This window comes from Papio anubis, chromosome 3 (assembly GCF_008728515.1).
Source record: "Papio anubis isolate 15944 chromosome 3, Panubis1.0, whole genome shotgun sequence".
Classification (NCBI taxonomy): Eukaryota; Metazoa; Chordata; class Mammalia; order Primates; family Cercopithecidae; genus Papio; species Papio anubis.
In genome coordinates, this window is record NC_044978.1 from 94,084,522 (window position 1) to 94,107,459 (window position 22,938).

The 22,938-nt window shown below is 38.0% G+C and overlaps 1 protein-coding gene across 6 annotated transcripts in view; it reads left to right on the forward strand.

Annotated features, from left to right (window-relative positions):
* ATP10D (ATPase phospholipid transporting 10D (putative)) overlaps positions 1 to 21,953 on the forward strand; it is a 116,231-nt gene extending 94,278 nt beyond the window's left edge. For 4 of the 6 annotated variants that reach the window (XM_009206787.4, XM_009206789.4, XM_021938638.2 and 1 more), the window contains 7 exons: positions 1,567 to 1,643; positions 2,274 to 2,399; positions 5,871 to 6,071; positions 9,547 to 9,627; positions 11,115 to 11,219; positions 16,101 to 16,288; positions 20,119 to 21,953. In XM_009206787.4, the coding sequence (XP_009205051.3) occupies positions 1,567 to 1,643; positions 2,274 to 2,399; positions 5,871 to 6,071; positions 9,547 to 9,627; positions 11,115 to 11,219; positions 16,101 to 16,288; positions 20,119 to 20,449 (1,109 nt within the window). In that variant the 3' untranslated portion in view covers positions 20,450 to 21,953. The remainder of the gene's footprint in view (positions 1 to 1,566; positions 1,644 to 2,273; positions 2,400 to 5,870; positions 6,072 to 9,546; positions 9,628 to 11,114; positions 11,220 to 16,100; positions 16,289 to 20,118) is intronic. The other 2 variants (XR_646908.4, XM_009206790.4) reach the window with 2 other exon arrangements.
* The last annotated feature ends 985 nt before the right edge of the window (positions 21,954 to 22,938 follow it).

A 22,938-nucleotide genomic window follows, 5' to 3' on the forward strand; every position in this document is an offset into this window, starting at 1 on the left:
ATCAGTTTTGATAATTCAGCAAGAGATGATGGTGGCTTGGGCACAGCTGGGAGCAAAGGAAGGGTTGGGACGTGGTCAGATAATGGGCACGGTCTAAAAAAAGACCCAGTGACATTTGCTGGCATATTGGATATGTTATATGAGAGAAAGAGTTGTCAAAGGGAATGCCAAAGTTATGTCTAAGAACAGAAAGAACAGAGTTGCCATTTACTGAGATAGAGGCAGGGGAAATTGGGAATTGGGTCTTACTCATGTGAAGTTTGAAAAGGCCATTAAATGTCTAAGCAGTGATATTGGTGTGAAGCGAGAATAAAAGTCTGGAATTTAGGAATAAGAAATTGGCTAGAGATGTAAATTTGAAAATCAGAAGTCTAGTGCATATCAGGCTGGGTACAGTGGCTCACGCCTGTAATCCCAGCACTTTGGGAAGCCGAGGTGGGTGGATCACTTGAGTTCAGGAGTTCAAGACCAGCCTGGCCAACATGGTGCAACCCCACCTCTACTACAAATACGAAACTTGGCCAGGCATGGTGGTGGGAGCCTGTAATCCCAGCTACTAGGGAGGCTGAGGCAAAGAATGACTTGAACCCAGGAGGCAGAGGTTGCAGTGAGCTGAGAATGTGCCACTGCATTCCAGCCTGGGTGACAGAGCAAGATTCTGTCCCAAAAGAAAAGAAAGAAAAGAAAAAAAAAGAGTCTAGTGGATATTAAAGCCTTGACACCAAAGAATGAGTATAACTGAAGAGAATTGTAGTATGAGATTAAGATCTCAGAGACTCCAGTGTTAAGCTGAAGACTTGGCATATCAGCGCTCTCTTTCAATGTCTGTTTTCCCTCTGGACTGCTTCCAGTCTCCGGTAACTTTCCCCCCAGGGTGGTGATGTAGCCACTAAAACTCCTGGGTTTCCATCATATCCTATTAACAGCTTGGGTGAAAAGATAGCATCACTTTTCAGATTGCTGCAGTAAAGTTTCAGGATTAGGGTGGAATTTTGTTCAGTTATCTTGTTGAATAAACAAATAAATGAATTATTCAAGCTTATGGATCCAGATGTTTCCAAAGCGAAAACTCCTGGATTTCTAATTATATATAACATAATTAGAATTTATTACATTATAATTATATTTATATGGATTATATATAATACTTATAATTTATATCATACATTATATATAATATATAACAATTATTAAGCTGAGAGCAAGAAAAATTGAAATCCAGCAAAGTGAGCTGCGGGTGATAAGGACAGTGTTATCACGTGCATGGCTACAGGGAGAAGGGTGTATCTGGAGAATGGAAGGTAGCATGAGTGACATGAAAAACAAGATCAGTCTGGGTAGGTGCCATAGCGTGAAGCAGTTTAAAGCAGTGTTGAGTTTGGAATTCTTCCTGATGGCAGTGGGATGACACTTCATTTCTGTTTAACTTCCTTCCAGGAAACTTGGAGAAAGGGATGAACTTTGAAGGATTTATTTGTTCACTTGAGCTGCCCCTATCGATTTGCAACATTTACACCCTTTCTTTACTCCTCATATGTTTCTCTCCTTTTTTTCTGCCTCATGAAGGTGATGGTGCCAATGATGTTAGCATGATACAAGTGGCAGACATTGGAATAGGAGTCTCGGGTCAAGAAGGCATGCAGGTGAGTGGATATTGTGCACCCAAGTTCTGTGGCCTTGACCTGCCCATCCAAAGGCAGCATTCTCCACGGTAAATCCTCTGTGGCAGAGTGAGGCTGTGTGTGGCTAGCTGAGGAGTGGGAGACAGGAAGTTTACCTATCCATTCACTGATTTTTTTACTAGGTGAGTATTATGGCATTTCCTGGATAACTTTAGCTGTATTATTCACCTGTTAAAAATAGAGCTTACCTAAATCATAGGAATATATATTTTAGTCCTGCAATAGCTGCGTAAATTCTGACTCTGAAGAAGCTACTAAGGATTTGAATGAAGGACCTAAAGATCTTGAGGCAGGTGAGGGAGGAAAAAAAAGGGAAAGAAGAGGGTATGAGAGGAGAAGGAAGGAAGTGGGAGTGTCCTATTTGTGTGCACGTGTGTATATGTATATGTGGGTGTGTGTGTGGGATGGTATTTTAGGCACAAAATTCAGATAAAAGCTCGTAATCCAAAAAATGATTTTCATTCATGTATGGAACAAATGCTGTCAGAAGAAGGTAGAATATGAGACTTAGAGTTTCCCAAGAATTGTGCTGTGTCTGTTCTAACATGTTTGATCATTCAGGATGGCATTCTCTCCCCATTGCATCTGCAGGCTGTGATGGCCAGTGACTTTGCCGTTTCTCAGTTCAAACATCTCAGCAAGCTCCTTCTTGTCCATGGACACTGGTGTTATACACGGCTTTCCAACATGATTCTCTATTTTTTCTATAAGAATGTGGTATGTAACCCCAGAGAATTTGTGCCTTTTCCCTTCATGCCTTCCAAGCCTGTTGCATCAGGAATGAAGAGGAAGTGTCCTATGCTAAACTCACTTTCCTTATTGATGTATTGGGAACAGCCAGGACCAGTCTTGCTGTCTTATCAGAACTAAGCTGGGAATGTGCTATGTTTCAGCTGCTGACAGCAAATTGCCAGGCTTGTCCATCTGCTAACATTTTCTACTCCCTGTGCATTTAAATTAAGTCCTGTCTGTTTCATTTAAAATCCAGTTTTTAACCTTCTGTAAAAAAAAGGCTGTGACAAGAAGAATTATGAAATGTTTAACGCTATCTCTCAGTAGAGAATGAAAAGGTTTGCATCCGTTTTACTGGAAATATCAAAAAATATCAGCTCTTCCATATTAATGCCCCATGTATTATAGTAAAGACACAGATACAGATGAAAACCTAGTATGTCTTAGCATGTAGCTGGCTGTTGCTCACAGATGTAAGCATTCTCTAGCCAACCTATAAAATGTATTTGTGCTCAGTAGTTATGTAACGATAAAGGAATTATATTTTGATTATTTAATTCCTAAAAGGGCAGAATTTGATTAGAAATCCAGGCCTCTAATCTTCAGCCTACTATTTAAATTTCATTTTCCTCTTTTTATAAAATCATACGTAATCAGATGTAAGTATCTTCTAAGAGGGGTAATTATGTAAATATCATGAATTTTAGGCCAAATTCACTCTTAGTTTTTAAAGTCCATATGTAGTATGTTAGTAGTAGACATGGGTTGATATCAATCTATTAAAATACCATTTTCAGGGGGAAAAAAGTCATTTTTAGGAGATCCCAAATGTGTAATTTAGAACTCTGTGTGCGTGAGTGTGTATGTCCATCAGTAGGAATATTTTTTTTTCCTGCAGCACAATACACTTTTCAGGAATCACTCAAGACTTTACTAATTAGAATTAGTGCAGTTAGTCAAAGTTTAGTAAAACTCAGATACTTTAGGAAAATATTTGAAATGTATGAAATCTCTGCCTGAGTATGTGCTTCTGGGGAAAACTGCAGCTTGTAATTTACAATTCCAGAACTTAGTGGCCAATGGCTTTTAAAGAGGAGCCCCTCTCCCAAGTTTTTATTTTAAATCTTTGCATTTGTTCACCTTCTCCCCAATTGTGGCAATATCCATTCACCTTCTCACCTCCTTTTAACTCCAGATTGAATCCAACAGTAAAGAAATACTAGTATTAGGAGGAGATGCTATACACTCTCGAAGAGAGGGAGTGTTCATTAGTAGAGAGAATCAGGACCTCGGTGGTCTTCCTGCTCCATAATCCTTGAGTGGTCATTCATACTGATAATCTCCAGACTTAATTGATATCTGTTATTTACCTAGCTAAACAATGCATATTTTATATGCTATGCAAAGGGCTTGGACCAGAAGCCATTAGAGCAGCTTATCTTTCTGAGACCATGGTTCTTGGATGTTGGACAACCTTTGAGGTCCCAATGAAGACAGTGGATTCATTCCCCTAGAATAGTGTCCCAAACCACAAACCATACATTTTTAGAAACTGGGCATGATCCATGTCCGTAGACACTAGACTAAGAAAATCTCTTCTGGCCAGGTACGTTGGTTCACGCCTGTGATCCCAGCACTTTGGGAGGCTGAGGCGGGTAGATCACGAGGTCAAGAGATCAGGAAATTGAAAATCTATTCTAGGGATTGTGGCCCTTGTCCTGAGGTTCTAGTGTATCTATGATGACAATATTTTTTTTAATAAGACATTTTACAGATCATGACTACTTTCTTGTTTGTGTGTTTGATTTTTGAGACAGGATCTCATTCTGTCCCTCAGAGTGGAGTGCAGTGGCATGATCTCAGCTCACTGCAACCCCTGCCTCCTGAGTTCAAGCTATCCTCCAACCTCAGCCTCCTGAGAAGCATGCCACACCATACTTAGCTAATATCTGATTTTTTTTTTTTTTTTTTTGGTAGAGATAGGATTTCACCATGTTGGCCAGGATGGTCTCCAAGTGATCTGCCCGCCTTGGCCTCCCAGAGTGCTGGGATTACAGGCATAAGCCACTGCATCCGGCTGATGATGACCATTTTCTAACTTGATCTTAATACTAAGCCCTAAGGTAGTATAATTCTCATTTTACAGAGCAGGAAATAATAATTCAGGGAGGTTAGGGAAATGACCTAAAGGCAAAGAATCAACTGGAAGTATCCCCCAGCCTTGAAACAAAACTCCCTCTAAGTCCAGTATCCTTTCCTGTGGCCTGCCCTGCTTGAGAGCACAGAGCTTTTTATAGTGAACTTAGTTTATCTGAGACAAAATACTGCAGGAAACCATGTGGAATCCCTGTGCCTGGCCTCTAGGGTCACCAACTATCCTGGTTTCCCTGAGAGTGTTCCGGTTTTAGCACTGGGAATCCCAAAGCCTGGGAAATCCCTCAGTCCCAAGAAAACTGGGATGGTTGACCACTCTGCTGGCACCATTCCATTTCACCACTATGTATTTATCAACCCAGAAGGCAAGAAAATGGACGTTTGTGCTGTGTCTACTCCATGTCTGAGCCAGGCACTGGGCTAGACTCTCTTCATCTAGTGTTGAATCCTTCAATTTGAATACTGGTTCTACTACTTATTAGCCACATGGCTTTGGGCAAGTTTCTTAGTCTCTCTGTGCCTCAGTATCTTAGTTCAGGCTGCTGTAACAAAGTACCACAGACAGGTGGCTTGTAAACAACATTTCTTCCCCACCATTCTGGAGGCTGGAAATCCAGATGAGGGTACTAGAATGGTCAGGTTCTGGTGCGGGTTTTCTTCCGGATTGTAGATTTCTCATTATATCCTTACATAAAAAGAGATGAGATGATGAGAGCTCTGTGGGGTCTCTTTTATAAATAAACTGATTCCATTCATGAGGCCTCCGATGTCATGGCCTAATCACCTCCCAAAGGTACCACCTCATAACATCGTCACAGTGGGGATAGTGCTCTGCGATCTCAAGCAGGGCAGCCCACAGGAAAGGACATTGGACTTAGATAGAGGGAGTTTTGTTTCAAGAGGATTTCATATACATTTTGGGAGGATACAAACATTCAGTTAATTACACTCAGTTTCCTGATCTGTAAAATGGGAACAACAATCTAATTCCCCAAGTTGTTATGATGATTAAATGAATTATTCACAAAGCACTTAGAACAGAGCTAGCACCACATAATAGGTGATGACCATTTCACACATAGGTGTGTGTGTGTGTGTGTCTGTGTGTGTGTGTACATACATGTGCACATTTTAATAAAATATTTACCAAAAAAAGCTGCAAGGTAAATTGTGGTCCTCTCTTATATAAGAAAACTGCAGAGAGGCTGAAGTCACCAAGCTCAAAATGGCAGCATTTGGAATGTGTAATCATAGCACCCATTACTGATTCTAAGATCTGAATGTCCTTCTTTGTGTCTCTAGGCCTATGTGAACCTCCTTTTCTGGTACCAGTTCTTTTGTGGATTTTCAGGAACATCTATGACTGATTACTGGGTTTTGATCTTCTTCAACCTCCTCTTCACATCTGCCCCTCCCGTCATTTACGGTGTTTTGGAGAAAGACGTGTCTGCAGAGACCCTCATGCAACTGCCTGAACTTTACAAAAGTGGTCAGAAATCAGAGGTAGGTGTTAAAGCAAGAGTGCTTGGATGGATCCATATCCATTGTAAAAGCCAGTGTGTTTTCTTAATTAGCCAAATATTGCAGTCCACTCAGAACTGTTTGAAATATCTGATTGTTTTGAAAGATCTCTACTCATGTGGCAGATATTAACTTACTTGCCCTTGAGGTAAATACAGATTAATCTATGAAGGGCCTTATGTACTTATAAGAAGAAATCTAAAGTTTGATCTTACAACCAATAATATCTAACATTTACTAAACCCCATTGCCATCTATTGTGCTAACTACTTAACATCGCCTGTCTGATTTATCTTCATGAAAACACATTGAGACAGAACCTAGTGTTGGTCCCATTCTAAGATGAAGAATCTGAACCTCGAAGGGGTTAGGTAATTTTTCAAGAAATCCCACCACTAAAATGTGGTTCGGTATATGTTAGAAAGAATAGGTTATGTTTACTCTCAGTTTAAATTCTGGTTCTGCAGTATGTGACGTTGGTAAATTTTTTAACTTGCCTGTGCTGCAGGTTCTTTATGGGAATGATGTGAGGATTAAGGAAGATAATACAGGTACAGTTTCCAGCCATAGTAAGCTCTCAATGTTGTCATTTTTACCCTCCGGAATTAACCAGACATTTGAGGAAATCCCAAATTTAAAATAATGCATTTATTTTCATCAGTCTAACTATTCTGACTTAAAATGCCTTTCTGGAATGGAGAGTCATTTAGTGTCCTTACACTACCTAGAACAACCGACAGAGAAATCACAGATTCAGCTTTCAGGAAAGAAGGGGTCCTTATAATCCTTTAATATCATCCAATCCATTCAGACCAAGGAACTACATGGGTTTTCCTAAAGGAGTCCAGTCTGACTTCAAGTTCAAGCCAGGATGCAAGAACATGTGATTGATGTCAGTGAAGCTTGTCCCACTCCCCAGGCATAATTGAAATTCCAAATCCATTGAGGAAAGGAGGGTTGAGGGAGATTTTCAATCAAAGTTTTTATAGCCCGTATTTTAAAAGCCCATTTGTATGGACTAAAGATTGTTATTGGTCCTTATCCTTGAGATAAATGAGATTATTGTTTCCTGTTGTTGAATCCTTTCACCAATCCTTTGTACACATTGTTCTAGTTAACTGGCCAGTTATATAAAACATGATCATGGTAGGCAGATTTTCCCAGCATGTAGCTATTGATAAAAGGTAACTGATTTCATTGACTTCACCTTCTAAAATTTGTGCTTTCTTTGAACTTGGCCTCCAACAAAATTATGTTTTATGCTTGGATCGTTTTCCTGTGTTCAGTGTCATTAAATATTCTCTCCAGGGCTACAGAATCTCTCTCCTCTAAAGATGAGTCTGGAAGTCTGCAATCAGAAGCTTCCCTTCCACGAAGCCTCATCCCCATGTCTTGTCACCCACACAGTCTTTTTTTTTTTTTTTTTTTTCCTGGCTTTGGCTTCATGTCCAGACTTTCCCCTTTCAGTTTCCAGTGGACCCCATGAGTTAATCCCTCCAGCCTCTCATTTATCTTAATCATGATCCTTCTCTCTTTACTTTGGTAAGTCCTATTCCTCATGTGACTGTGGAAAATTGTATTTCTTTCGTTTTACTCTAGGTTCTTTGAGCAACCTCTATTTCCCCAGATGCATGAAGTTATATTTTAACTTATCTCTAAGTGGTTCTCTCTTGTCCAGTGGCATTTTGCTTGCCCTTCTGTCTCTGGCACATTCTCTTCTACCATTGGATTGGGGTTCTGCTGAGATTGTATGGACATTTGGATAAAGAAAGGTAGGCAGAATATCCCTCATATCCAATGAGGAAATAATAGAAGAAGATATAGAGAAAAGTGGACTGGAAGCAATGAATCTTCATTGCTTTGATTTTCCAGAGGACGAAGGGATAAAAAGGGATAGATGTAAAAATTCCAAGTATATTATTTTAAAGAATGGAAGAACATATATGGAGAATTTGTATATTTATAAAGTTTTGTTCTTTAAGAGACAGTGTAACGTTTTCAAGGAAGCTTCAGACTCTGCATTTGGAGGAAAACAAGACTGAGAACATGTTAGGAAAACACTAGCTCGGGGATGTGACACATGTTTTTCCAATTTTGTTCATGGCAGATATCACTAATAAATGATAGCACTCTTTCCTGCTGGATCTGAATGCAGCCTCAGAATCCTTCACACAGCCCCAGAATCCAACTTCAGAGTTGGCTCTTGTTTGAAAAGTCATTTTCAATCATTTGACTATTTTTTTTCTTTTTTTTTTTTTTTTTGTCTCTTATGTTTTCTTTTTTTCTCTAAGATTTGTGTAGGAAGCAGTTTACTACATGAAAACTTGTATACGAATACTTTATTAACCTGATAAGTATTTGTTGGGCACCTGGTATGTACAAGACACTGTTTTAGTCACTTGAATAAAAGAGTCAGCGTTCTACTCTATGATGCTTGCATTCCACTGACAAAACTAGAAAATTTATTAAACAGATATAATTATTCCTGATGGTGATGAGATACTTCTCAGGTTTCCACGGTAGTAAGCGCCTGAGTGGGCACAACTTTTAGACTGGCTTGGTGTGCCTGTATGAGGAAGAGATATTTGAGCTAGGATACAAGTAATAAGGAACTGCTCATGTAGGAGGTTCAGGACAAGAATTCCTGGCAGAGAGAACAGCACAGGTAAATCCCTGAGGAAAGAATGGATCTGGCACATTTGAGGAAAAGAATGAAGGTCCATACTGCAGAATCAAAATGGCAAGAAGTAACCTGGAGAACTATTCAGTGAGCAAACCAGGTAGGACCTTATAGGTCATGAGAAGAAACTTAGATTGTATTGGAAATGCAGTGGGAAGTCATTGGAGGGAGTGGAAGGAGTCAATTTGATTAATTAGAGAGATGACATAACCTGGTTTACATTTTTTTAAGTCCATTTCCAATTTGCCTTAAGAAATTGGAAAAAAGGGCAGCAAGCTGCCTTTTTTTTCTAAACGGGAAATGGGTTTAAGACCATCTGGCTGATTTGGGAAGGTTGGATTGAGAAGAGGGGAGGAAGCAAAGAGGGTGGTTAGATGGCTATCCAGCCATTCAGAGACAGTTGATAGTGAATTGGAATGAAAGGAGTAATTTAGAGAAAGAGGAATGGATAGAGTTGGAGAAGTTTTGGAACAGTACTTTCTGGTCAGTAGGAAAGGAGAAGTTAGTACTACTGGCTGTATTTCAGCTAGATTTAAAATTTATCCTGTAATAAAGGCAACATGAGTTGAATAAACATTCCTTCAAGGATTTTTTTCATCATGTTTACTTGTGAACCCATCACATTCAGTTACCCTTATCTTTACCTCTGTTGAAAAACACCACCTGAAGAAATGAAGCTTTCTCTCAGAGAAATAAATGTAAGTACTGGCTTGTGTTGTTTCTTTTCTTGGACCCTTGTTAATCTTACTCCCTCCCCGTTATCTGCTTCATTTCTAGGCATACTTACCCCATACCTTCTGGATCACCTTATTGGATGCTTTTTATCAAAGCCTGGTCTGCTTCTTTGTGCCTTATTTTGTGAGTCTTTGTTCACTCAGTATATTTGTTATTAATGAATCAATGACGCTTCTTTGTACTATGCCACCAATATCAGCATAAAGGAGGGCAGATTGCTCATATAATCAAGTTGATTATAAACTGACTAAAGTATAATCTTCCCAAAAATATATGTTAGGTAATGGATTAAATTTAAATAGACATACCTAGTTTGAGTCCTCTTAGGCCTCTTGTTAACCCTGTACTGCTTAAAAATTTTTATCAATGACTTGAACAAAATTGGATGTCTGGCTATATAATTAGATTAGTCAAAAATCAGACAGGCTGGGTACAGTGGTTCACACCTGTAATCTCAGCATTTTGGGAGGCCAAGGCAGGTGGATTGCTTGAGTTGAGGAGTTTGAAACCATCCTGCGCAACACAGTGAGGCCACCGTCTCTACAAAAAATTTAAAAATTAGGTGAGTGTAGTGGTGTGGACCTGTGGCCCCAGCTATTTGGGAGGCTGAGGTTGGAGGATCGCTTGAGCCCAGGAGGTCTAGGCTGCAGTGAACTCAGTGAACTGTGATCGTGCCACTGCACTCCAGCCTAGATAACAGACTGAGACCCTGTCTAAAAAAAATCAGAGAGGAAATGCCAGAATATGACAGCTTTTATTAGTGAGTGCTGGGCTAATTCTACTCGAATGATATTCAGAGCATTAAATTTAAAATTCTATAAGTAGTGTCTCTAAAACTATAAAATCTGTTTTACAGGTAAATAATGGAAGAAATGTAACAAAGCAAAGAATGTATAAACTTTAATTTTAAAAAATTTAGGCTAACACCAAGCACAAAGCAGCATTGTATAGCTGCTCATCCACATATACCCCTCTCCTAAAGAAAACACCTCTATCATGGGTGGTGTTAATAGAAGCACAGTGTTAAGAATGAAAAAGATTATCATTTCTAAATTAACAATTTTTATTCTTTATTCAAATAAAATCATTTGAATTAGCCTTGCTAGAGTTTTCTGGCTATACTGCACTTCAGGAGAAATATAAACAAGGCAGTCTGAAGTATATTCAGAAGAGAATGAAGATGATGGTGAAACATGAGAAAATTGTGTCATTAGAGGAATAGTTTAAGGACTTGAAGACATATAGGAAAGGAGGGTATGTTTTCCTCGGAAAGATAGTCATAATAGCTGCCTCAAAGATTTGTAGCTCTGTTAAATAGAACAAGTTTCTCTATACCTTAAAAAGCTAGCAGTGTGAGTAAAAGGTTCCAGGAGGATCAATTATAATTCAGAATAAAGAGGAATTCCAGTTGAAAAAAATTGAAGATTAGATGCCCTGTCTGGGAGAGAGTCAGTCTCTTATTTGTGAAAATGTTCAAGTTTATTTCAAATGGCCAGTTCATAGGGACCTTGTAGAAGGGACTCAAGCCTTGGTTGAATTGTAGATAAAGTGATGTTACCCACACCAAGTTGCACAACTATCCAGGATCATCTAATGTCCTCTCTTTCTAGACCTACCAGGGCTCAGATATTGACATCTTTGCATTTGGAAACCCCCTGAACACAGCTGCTCTGTTCATCATTCTCCTCCATCTGATCATTGAAAGCAAGAGTTTGGTGAGTGGTTTTCTCGCCTCTGAAGTAGCCTAAAATCTTTTATGCTTGGGGATATGTCTTCTATTAGCAGTGACCCTGAAGCTAAGTGGTAATGAGAAGAGTAATGAATCTATGGGAGAAGGGTGATCACAGCTACTCTGGGTGATCACTGAATGCCATTATGCCGAGATTGATGTGTAGCTGGGGAAAGTGGAAAACACCTGCCTTGCTCCCTTTGGTATTATCAGTGGTGGAGGGTTCATGGAGATGTGAGACAACCTGGAGGGATACTTAACCTTCATTCTTCAAGACCAAGCTGGTTACTTTCAGTGAAAATGGAAAAAAGGTGTTGTATCATAATCCTGGTACAGTGACTTTAGGGATGATTTTATGCCTTCCTCATAATAATAATAAAAAAAAATCTTTTTTTGGCTCCCCTTTGGGTAAAACCCTTCAGTGGTTTCCCATTGTACTTGGAATAAAATATGAAAGCCCTAAGATGGTGCGGTGATGCTGTACTTCTCTCTCCAACCTCATTTCCACACATTCATGGGCTGGAACCATCTTATCCCTCTTTCAGTTTCTTCAATACATTGAACTGATTACCACGTCAGGATCTTGGCACTTAATTTATCTTTTAATAGAGGTAACTTTCATTCCCTCTTGCATCCCTGCACTTTACCCAACTTAAATGTTATTTAGATTTCATCAAAAATATAATTTCCCCCATAGCCTTTCCCTCACCACCCATTCTCTGATACCATTCTCTTTCTTTTACTCATAACTCTAATCATAATTTATAATTATTTATTTAATTATGTGATTATCTGAGGCCAAGTGCAGTAACTCACACCTGCAATTCCAGAGCTTTGGGAGGCTGAGGAGGGAGGATCACATGAAGCTAAGAATTCAAGACCAGCCTAGGCAACATAGTGAGACCCTGTCTCCACAAAAAATAACAAAACTAACTGTGTGTCATGGCACATGCCAGCAGTCTTAGCTACTTGGGAGACTGAGGAGGAGGCTCACTTGAGCCCAACAGTGAGCTCTGCAGTAAGCTATGATCATGCCACTGCACTCCAGCTTGGGAAACAGAGAGAAACCCTGTCTCTAAAAAAAAAAAAAAAAAAATGTGATTACCTTATTCATGTTTATCTTCCACATTAGACTATGCTCTCTGTGAGGGCAGGGTTCATACCTATTTTGTTCACCACTGCATACAGTGTTAAGGACAAGACTGGCACACAGCAGGTGCTCAAAAAATATTTGAATGGATAAATAAATGATTAAATATTCAGTTTTGGGGTTATGTTTACCATCCTGATAATATATGAATTTTAAATAGGAAATAGCTGAATAAGGTTATAGTTTAAAATATATGCAGTTATATTACAAAATTATTTATAACAATTTCTAAAGTAGGGCTGATTATTTTGGACATTATTTGCTTTGCTTATAATCTATAACAAAATCTTACACGCTAAAATGTAGTAAAAGGTTACTATCTGCAAATACCAGATGGGTAGAGTAAAGGAAATTCTAGAACTGAAATATTTGGGATTGTTTTTATACCTATTCAATTTTTAAGCCATTGCATTGGTACTTTTGGTGGCCACCTGAGAAAATGCCAAAGGTTCTGACATTTATTAGTGTTCCAGAGGATTTAACACATAAAGTGTATCAGTTTGGATTCACTGATTATGAGCAACATCATCTGAATAACCTGAGCAAATAGAAAAATTATTTTAAAAATATAATGAAGAACCATGATAGAACAAAATAAAGAAAAGCAAAAATATCTGAGAAACCAGAGTGACTCTGGAGATGTACAGAGCAAAAACTAATGGACAGACTTGTCAGGATGGTCCTCTGGTCTGAACTGGCTCCATTCATTTTCTTTCTGCTCTTGCCCCATTGTGCTCCAAGTCTGTTATATTGTGATAGAATCCCATTTCCCTAGCTTCAGTCACAGGCTTTGACTATGGGAGGAATATTTTGCCGAGGCTGCACACCATGTTGGGTGTCCTCACCAAGAAGGGGAGTGAAAGCTAGAGTCAAAGATAAACAGAGACTGCTGTTGAAAGGATGCATCATTCAAGACTTGTTTCTTATGCTGGAGGATGCATGGCTAGAAATCCTGGCCCTGCAGATCTCTTGTCAATAAAAGTCAGCCATTCTGAAAGTATCAAACTCTTTCCCTTCATGCTCTTATTCACCATCTCATTGCCACCTCCCACTTCCCTTGTTGGTTTTTACCCAGTATTCTTTGACTTTCACTTCTTTGTATCAATTCACTTAAATGTATAAACTCTATGAAGTCTCTATCTCACTTGCCAAAAGCATGTTTTTGTTGTTGTTGTTGTTGTTGTTGTTGTTGTTGAGAGGGAGTCTTGCTCTATCGCCCAGGCTGGAGTGCAGTGGTGTGATCTCGGCTCACTGCAAGCTCCACCTCCTGGGTTCATGCCATTCTCCTGCCTCAGACTCCCGAGTAGCTGGGACTACAGGTGCCCGCCCCCACGCCTGGCTAATTTTGTTTTTGCATTTTTAGTAGAGACGGGGTTTCACCATGTTAGCCAGGATGGTCTCGATCGCCTGACCTCGTGATCCACCCGTCTCAGCCTCCCAAAGTGCTGAGATGACAGGCGTGAGCCACTGCGCCTGGCCAAAGCATGTTGTAAGAGATAAAAAATTGGAGCAATATGGCTCAAATGGAAGGAAAGACATTTGAGAAAGAAAAAAAAAAAGGAATTACTGTTTTAGCAGCATAAAGATCTTAATCCAGGAGTTAGCTAACATTTTTCTAGTTGTTTGTACATTTTATTAAAAAATAAGCAGTCTGTGTGACTCTTGTGAAGATATCTGCCATGGGGAAATACCTTGCAAGATTAGGAGAGAAAAGAAGAAAATCTAACTTATTTGAAAATTATAGCCCTAGAAAATAAAAGAGATTAATAAAAGCAGTGTTTCCCTAAAAAGCATGATATATGCTAGCAATAGTACACACCATGATTTTAGGTAATACTGCATACTGCACTAAATAACACTAAATACTACATACTTCTGATTATATCAAAGAGATATCTCATTTGATGCTATTATGTTTTATCACAGTAATTCTTGCTAATTTCTCTTTATAATACAGATTAATCAAACCCCAGACTCAGCTCTTTTATAACAGAGAATGTTAATATTATGAAGTTGGTGCCAAAAAAACGCAATTATTTTTGCACCGACCTCATACATTTAAAGTAGGCATACACTTTTCTTCATTTTTAAATTTAAATTTCTTTTTTTATTTCTAAAATTTTTGCGGGTGCATAGTAGCTGTATATATTTACGATGTACATGAGATATTTTGATACAGGGATGCAATGTGAAATAAGCACATCATGGAGAATGGGATATCCATCCCTTCAAGAATTTATCCTTTGAGTTACAAACAATCCAAATAGATCCTTTATTTTAAAATATACAATTATTATTGACTATAGTCATCCCATTATGCTATCAAATAGTGGGTCTTAGTCATCCTTTCTATTTTTCTTTTGTACCCATTAACCATCCCCACCTCCCCTGATACCTCCACTACCCTTCCCAGGCTCTGATAACCATCCTTCTACTCTCTATGTCCCTGAGTTCAATTGATTTGATTTTTAGATCCCACAAATAAGTGAGAACATGCAGTATTTGTCTTTCTGTGCCTGCCTTATTTCTTTTAACGTAATGACCTCTAGTTCCATCCATGTTGTTGTAAGTGATAGAATCTCATTCTTTTTTACGGCTGAATAGTACTCCATCATGAAGATATACCACAGTTTCTTTATCCATTCATCTGTTGATGAACACTTAGGTTGCTTCCAAATCTTGGCTATTATAAACAGTGCTGCAGCAAACATAGGAGTGCAGATATCTCTTTGATATACTGATTTCCTTTCTTTTGGGTGTACAACCAGCAGTGGGATTGCTGGATCATACAGTAGCTCAATTTTTAGTTTTTTGAGGAACCTCCAAACTGTTCTCCATAGTGGTTGTACTAATTTACATTCCCATCAACAATGTACAGGGGTTCCCTTGTCTCCACATCCTAACCAGTGTCTGTGGGATGATATCTCATTGTACTTTTCTTTCTAGATAAAGTTACTTAATTAGTGAGCCAATGTTAAGAAAAATCATATTGCAAGATATACATGAATATGAAAGTAGCTAGGCTGTGGTATGACACGCAGACATTTATTTCTTGCTCATATAAAGTTGGCTGATAGTCCAGACAGCTCTAGAAGCAACTGTCCTCTGAGAGAACTTCTTGGTCAGTATGGAAGGAAGGAGACAGCATGGAAAACTGCAGACCAGCTCTTACATGCTTCTAACCTGAAAGTTTTACATACCCCTTGTAATCACATTTTATTAGTCAAAGCAAGACATATGGCCATGCTTAATTTCAAGGGAGTGTGGAAATATCATCCATCTGAATGCTTACTCAGGGAGCAGAATGACAGTATTCATGAGCAACAGTACTGTCTAACACCTATTTGAATGGCTTAAGTTTGAGGTTCACTGGGTTAAGGTATTACATTAACAAGGAAACAGACAAATGAGTAACTATATGAAAAAATTAAGGAGAAAATCCAGACACCTCTTGGTGCATGGATAGTATAGAATAAACTAGTCAACAGAATTCCCTTTTGGCATTTGAGTTAGTTTTACAGAATTCAAACAGTGAGGTAACTCATTCACAAAAGATACTCCCATCTCTCTGATATCTTATATTTTGTTTGTTAAGGTTTGTTACACCATTCATCCAGTGCTTAGATGTGTTGTCTCTTTAATGGAGCAGATTTGTCCAGGTGGCAATACCGTATCAGTGAGAGAGCATTCATTTCCTCTGTTCGTCTTGTCTTACAGACTTGGATTCACATGCTGGTCATCACTGGTAGCATCTTGTCTTATTTTTTATTTGCCATAGTTTTTGGAGCCATGTGTGTAACTTGCAACCCACCATCCAACCCCTACTGGATTATGCAGGAGCACATGCTGGATCCAGTATTCTATTTAGTTTGTATCCTCACAACGTGCATTGCTCTTCTGCCCAGGTATGGTATTTATTTTATCATTGAGAGAATAAATGGAATCATAGGCTAGGAATCCTTCAAGTAACTACTAAGAATGGTTGGCAGGCCATCCTGTTTAGTAGTGAGAAAGTCAATTTGTGTCCTAGTTAAAATATTGGTTTTAACTGTTTTATCAGAGAACATAAGTGGCTTAAGCAAACCGAGAGATTGATTTATCTCTCATGAAAAAGTTTATCTGGTTGACAGTTTACAGGGATAGGGTAGCTTTGCTTCACAGAATTATCTAAGGACCTAGATCCTTTCCTCTATCTTTTTACTTTGCTATCTCCCAATGGTCAGCCCCTTGTCTGGGTCCATTTCGTGCTGCCACAGTGGAATACCACAGGTAACTTATAAACAGAAATTTATTGGTTCACAGTTTTGGAGGCTGAAAAGTCTAACATCAGGCCACCAGAAGATTTGATGATTCCGATTCCAAGATGGCACCTTGAACACTGCACCTTCAGATGGTGGAAGGGCAAAGAGGCAAAAGGGGATCCAACTCGCCCTTTTATAATGGCATTAATCTCACTCATGAGGGCTCTGCCTTATCACCTCTTAAAGGTCCTATCTCTTAATATTGTAAAAACAGCCGCTAAATTTCAACATGAGTTTTGGAGGGAATTCCAACAATAGCAGCCCTCATCTGCATGACTGAAGATGACTCCTCAGCTGATCCCCAACCCTGCTTGCCCCTGTATACAGGAATGGGAAAGTAGAGGGCAAGCAGCTTTGTTTTTGTATTTTTGTTTGTTTGTTTGTTTTTCTTGTAGTGGCATGAACCTACATATGTACATTGTAACTAAGTGGCTAAAATCTTGGAGTTTCTAAAAGGAAGAAAGGGAGAATGGGTATTGAGGGACAAGTAGCAATCTCTACTACAGTCTGTAAACACTGAACACTTTTCAACTTTCCTCCCTTATCTGAGTTCAGTTATTCCCCCAATTCTAGTTTAATCTGATTTATAATATTGTATGGGATGGAAATGACTAAGAAGAATACATGGGTTTTTAATATATAGATAGATTCTTGGAACTCAGAACTCATTGTCTCTGCAGTTTCACAACATCTGTTTAGCTGAAAAGATTACAACAAATAGTTGTTCTCCTTTTTTAAACATAAATGAGAGTCATAGTGGTGAGTTCATGTTATTCTATAACAGCGTCAACAAACTGTGGCAAACAGGCCAAATTTGGCCTACTGTCTGATTTTGTAAATAAAACCATACTCACTTACATATGATCTATGGCTTCTTTTGCAATACAACAGCAGAACTGAATAGTTCCAACAAAGTTTGTCTGGCTTGCAATGCCTAAAATATTACTATCCAACCCTTTACAGAAAGAGTTTGCCCGCTCTAATCTGTAACTGTATCATACGGCACAACGGACACAATCCTTTGTTGCTGATGAATGTCTCTTCTAGAAATGCATACGAAAACCCATCTGAGTTACTCAGTGGTACTTATATATAACAATATCACTGTGAAACTAAGATACTTCTGTAGTGCTCATTGCTATTGCCAGCTTCCAGATTAAAAACTGACAAGACGAACTTATAGAATTTCTGAAAAAACAATTACTTTAAGGTTTTGGCTTTAAAAATTCTGGGCCTTTAACAGTATAGTTCTCGTATTTTTGTGCTATACTTAAAAAATGACTCCCTAAAAGATTTCCATGTCCTAATCTCTGTAACCTGTAAATTTAATCTTATGTGGCAAGAAAAGAACTTTGCATAAATGATTACATTATGGATCTTGAGACAAAGAGATTACTCTGAATTATCCAGGTGGATCCTAAATGTAACCACAAGTGTCCTTATAAGAAAAGAGGCAGAGGGAGATTTGACACAGAAGAGGAGAAGGCACTATGCCTATGGGATCATGGATTCCTTAGCCACAAGCCAAGAAATGTCATAAGCCACCAGAAGCTGGAGGAGGCAAGGAATAGATGCTCTTCTAGAGGGTCCAGAGGGAGCACGCCCTTTCCAATACCTTGATTTTGGCCCAGTGAAGCTAATTTCATATTTTTTGCCTTGAAAACATTGAGAGAATGATTTTTGTAATTCTAAGCTACCAAGTTTGTAATAATGTGGTATAGCAGTCATAGGAAACTAATACAGATTTGGGTACCCAGAATAGGTTTCTGCTATAACAAATGCAGAAACCTATGGAAGTGGCTTTGAAATTGGATAATGGGCAGAGGTGGGGAGAATTTTGAGGCACATAATAGCAAAATCCTGTTAGACTTCCTTACCCAGGCTCTTGGTAGAAATATGGACATTAAAGTTGTAATCAGTGCTCTTGATAGCTACATTTACTTATTAGTTCCAATATTTTATTTTAGATTTTCTACATATACAGTAATGCCATTAGCAAATAATGACCATTGTGTTTCTTTCTTTCCAATATGTAAGCACTTGATTTTTCTTATTGACCTGGCTGGGGAAACTTGTCTTGTTTCTGATCCAAGAAGCAAAGGTTTCCATATTTCCCTATTAATTATGATGTTTTATATAGAATTTTATGACTATACCATTAACCAGATTAAAGAAGTCCATTCTATTCCTTATTTTCACATTTAAAAAAATATAAATTTTTGTATTAATTGAGATAAGATTTTCTTTTTTTATACTGTTAGTGTAGTAAATTACATTAATTGCTTTTATAATATGAAAACAATCCTGCATTACTGAAAAATTAAGTTACTGCTGGTGAGGTTTCAGAAGAAAATGAAGAAGTCAGAGAAAGCCTGTATCATCAGATGTAGAGAATACATATATCATCATACACAGAAAGTTGCTAGAAATATGAATTTTCAAGTACACTGATGAGGACTCAGAAGAAAATGAGGAACATGCTTTGGGAATTTGAGGGAAATGGATCTTTCGAATACTGGCAGGAAAATTAGCTAACTTGTGTTCTACAGTAATATAGAAAGCAGAATTTGTAAGCAGTGAAGTTGGATATTTGACTGAGGAGGTTTCTAAGCAAAGTATTGAAGGTGTGTCCTGATTTACTGCTTATAGTACAATGTGAGAGGAAAGATACTGAAGGGAAAACTGCTAAGCCACAAGGAACTTGGTTTAGGAAATTCTCAGGCTATCCAGATTGCAAAAGTTGCTAAAGTTAGGAGATTGACTGTTAGGAGTATGCTCTGGAGAGAAGTTTGAGAGCATAGCTGGACAACCTTTCTGCTAGTGCTGAAGAGATTAGTTATGTGATTCCTAGATCTCCTCAACCATTGTAGTAGTAACCAGAAAAAGAAATAAGGTTATACAGGAAAGATCTGTGGTGGTACCTCTTATCTAGTGGCATAAATCCCAGTGACATACATAGGAGAGTCACAAGACTTTTGAGAACATTATACCAGAAGAAACACTGCCAGTTTAGTCTAGGAAGGGACACGTTTGTGGTACTTTGTTACAATAGCCATAGGAAACTGATACAAATAGCATTTTTAACACTTACCGTGTGTCAACACTCTGCCTGCTTTGTATGTATTGTCTCATTTAACCTAACATTAAGCCTATGTAGCAACTATTTATATCTCTACTTTTATAGATGTTATTTATTTTTGTTTTTTAATAAACACTTACATGACAATTACTGTTTTCTAAGTGCTTTACAAATATTAATTTATTTAATATTGTTTTATCTCCATTTTATACTAGAGTTCAGTTACCCTCTCCCTTTATTTCAGGAGCCAAGTGGCCACCAGACCCTTTTACTTTTTTAATTGGTTAGTATTCGGGGGGGTTTCCATAATGCATTTGAGGTGAATTTAATTCTAATGATGTTTCTTGTCACCTAGGTTTGTATACAGAGTTCTTCAGGGATCCCTGTTTCCATCTCCAATTCTGAGAGCTAAGCACTTTGACAGACTAACTCCAGAGGAGAGGACTGAAGCTCTCAAGAAGTGGAGAGGGGCTGGAAAGATGAATCAAGTGACATCAAACTATGCTAACCAATCAGCTGGCAAGTCAGGAAGAAGACCCAAGCCTGGCCCTTCTACTGTATTTGCAATGAAGTCAGCAACTTCCTGTGCTATTGAGCAAGGAAACTTATCTCTGTGTGAAACTGCTTTAGATCAAGGCTACTCTGAAACTAAGGCCTTTGAGATGGCTGGACCCTGCAAAGATTAAGAAAGCTAGACACCCTCCCTGGAGTTGCAAGTATTCTTTCAAGGTTGGAAGAGGGATTTTGAAGAGATATCTCTCCAAGCAAGAATGACTAGTTTTTCCATAAGGGACATGAGCATTTTACTAGGCTTGGAAGAGCTGACATGATGACCATTATTGTATGTTTGTATATACATTTGTAATAGAGGGCTAGAGTTTGACCTAGACAGAGTTTAAGGAAGTGAAATATTTAATTCAGAACCAAATGCTTTTGTAAAACTTTTTGGATTTTGTAAAAGCATTTTCATTCTCTTAGAAATTCAAATATTTTCAAGGGGAGTCATTTGAGATATATTTATTTTACTAGGAGATCTTATATTCTAGAGAAATGCTTTAAATGGTCAGGCTCCAATCTGAATTTTTTTATTAAGAAAAAAGTAGTTTTTAATGAATTGGTTAGGACTCAGAGGAAATACGGAAAACATGTAGATGGTTAATTTACAGGTAAAAATCCCAAGAGCCTTTTAAACAACAAGGTACCTAAAATAGGGTATAATTATACTGCTTAAAATACAATTAGTGTCTATGAATAGCTTTTTATTTTCTGTGGGAAGATGCTTTAGGTCTTCTGACTGAAGATGTAGGCATATCTCTCTGCTCATTTCAGTGTTTTCCTGAGGTGGAGCCTTCATTGGAAAGGGGAAAGTGGGATTCTAGGGTTTCATCAGGGACCAGGAATGCATTCCTCTCTCAGGTTCCAATCAAGAGAAGACCTTTTTATGAGATCTGCTTCTGTATAGATGTTGTCAGTTAGGAAACTGAAGCCATAGATCAGGCAGACAAACAGCCCATTGGGCAATTTCCTGTATTTTAAAACTGACAATAGCCTGATTGAAGTGATACAATCAATTTCAAAACAATCTTCCAGAGGCCACTTGAAGGTTCATAGTTTTTACAATACCCTGAGACTTTTCAGGTGTTGGAGCCTCTAAAATATGAGATATAAACTGAAACTAATACAGGTTGTTCTCTGGAGGTTTCTATGAGGTTCTTAGAAAAATTTGGTTTTAAAATACATTTGAGGACAGGAATGTCTATAGCAAGTTTACTGCTATTGCAAATCATGTATGCTGGCTTTAGTTGTAACAAACAGACTACTTTATGCTAAGTAAGGCCAGGTGCTACTATAAAATCATATATTCCTGTTGAAGTTCTTTTGAAATCCTTTCTCTATTTATTATATTTGAAAGTTGTCAGCCACCAATCATCCAGAATTTCCTTCCTGAATCTCCATGCTCATATGCAACGTCTACATCAAGGTCTTCTTAATGACTGTTATTCTCAGGGTTTAGTTTTCTACCTTCTGCCTACTATTTTGGTCTAACATTTTTGTAGCCTTCTGTTTTTCTTGCAAATAGTCTTTTACATAAGCTGATTTCTAGAACTTTCAAAATCTCACATAGTTAATGGAAGTTGCTTTCTGCTTTCTTATGACTGTTTTTATAAATAAACTATTTCATAAATAATGTATACTGAAAAATCATCATCACTCTTATAAACATTTGCCAAATCCAACTGTAATTAGTACCAGAACTTAGAAGGAAAGTCACAAAGCATGCCTTTTACCAGAATATTGCTTTTGCCTTATATGGAAAATCACTGATGTCATATCATTTATTATCCTCGCAGCAGTTGGCATTCATTCCCTGAGATCGTCGTCTCCTGATAAACAATAATTTAGAGGTATGTTCACTTGTAAATAAAAAGGTTAGCATCTAAGGACAAAGAATGAGCCAAAAACACTAAGGAAAAAGATCAATTTTCAGAATTGAATTATCTGTACATATGAATAGAGGAAAATACTGAGTGCTAATGTGATAGGGTCACAATCTTGTATCCACAATTCCAAAACCTCCAAACCTCTGAAAACTGAAATATTTTTATAAATTAGGCCTAAATTCTATGCCCTGAACAAATGTAAAGCTATTTATGTACTTAATGTAACCATTCATATACTTTGCTACAAATATATTATTTCATTACTGAGTGCTAAACTGTATTTCCTTTTAAAATTTGGAAAATTTTGAATTCTAAAACACATTTAGACCTTAACCTAAAGAGGCTGGGATCTGTATGAAGCTTTTAAAGGGTCACGTTTACAAGTCAATAACTCTTTTACATAAAGTTACCCAAGCTGATGTGATCTGGTGTCCAGTGTACTTCACCAAATTTGGGGGGGACCAAGTATTATATCATTGCTGTCAGTAGATAAGAAAATTGATTAATAGTATACATTTTGGGATATAATCTTATACAAAGGATTTATAAAATAATTGTATTGGGTTCCCAAAATGTACTCTAGACATTAAAGATCTGTGTGCCCTTACCAGGACTAAAGTTCCCACTGGACACTCAATGGGTACTGTGAGACTATTAGCAACCTCTAATTTCAGACCAGTCAAGGAGCCACTGATCCTCTAAAATGAAAGAGCATGAACCTGTGAGAGTGAGAT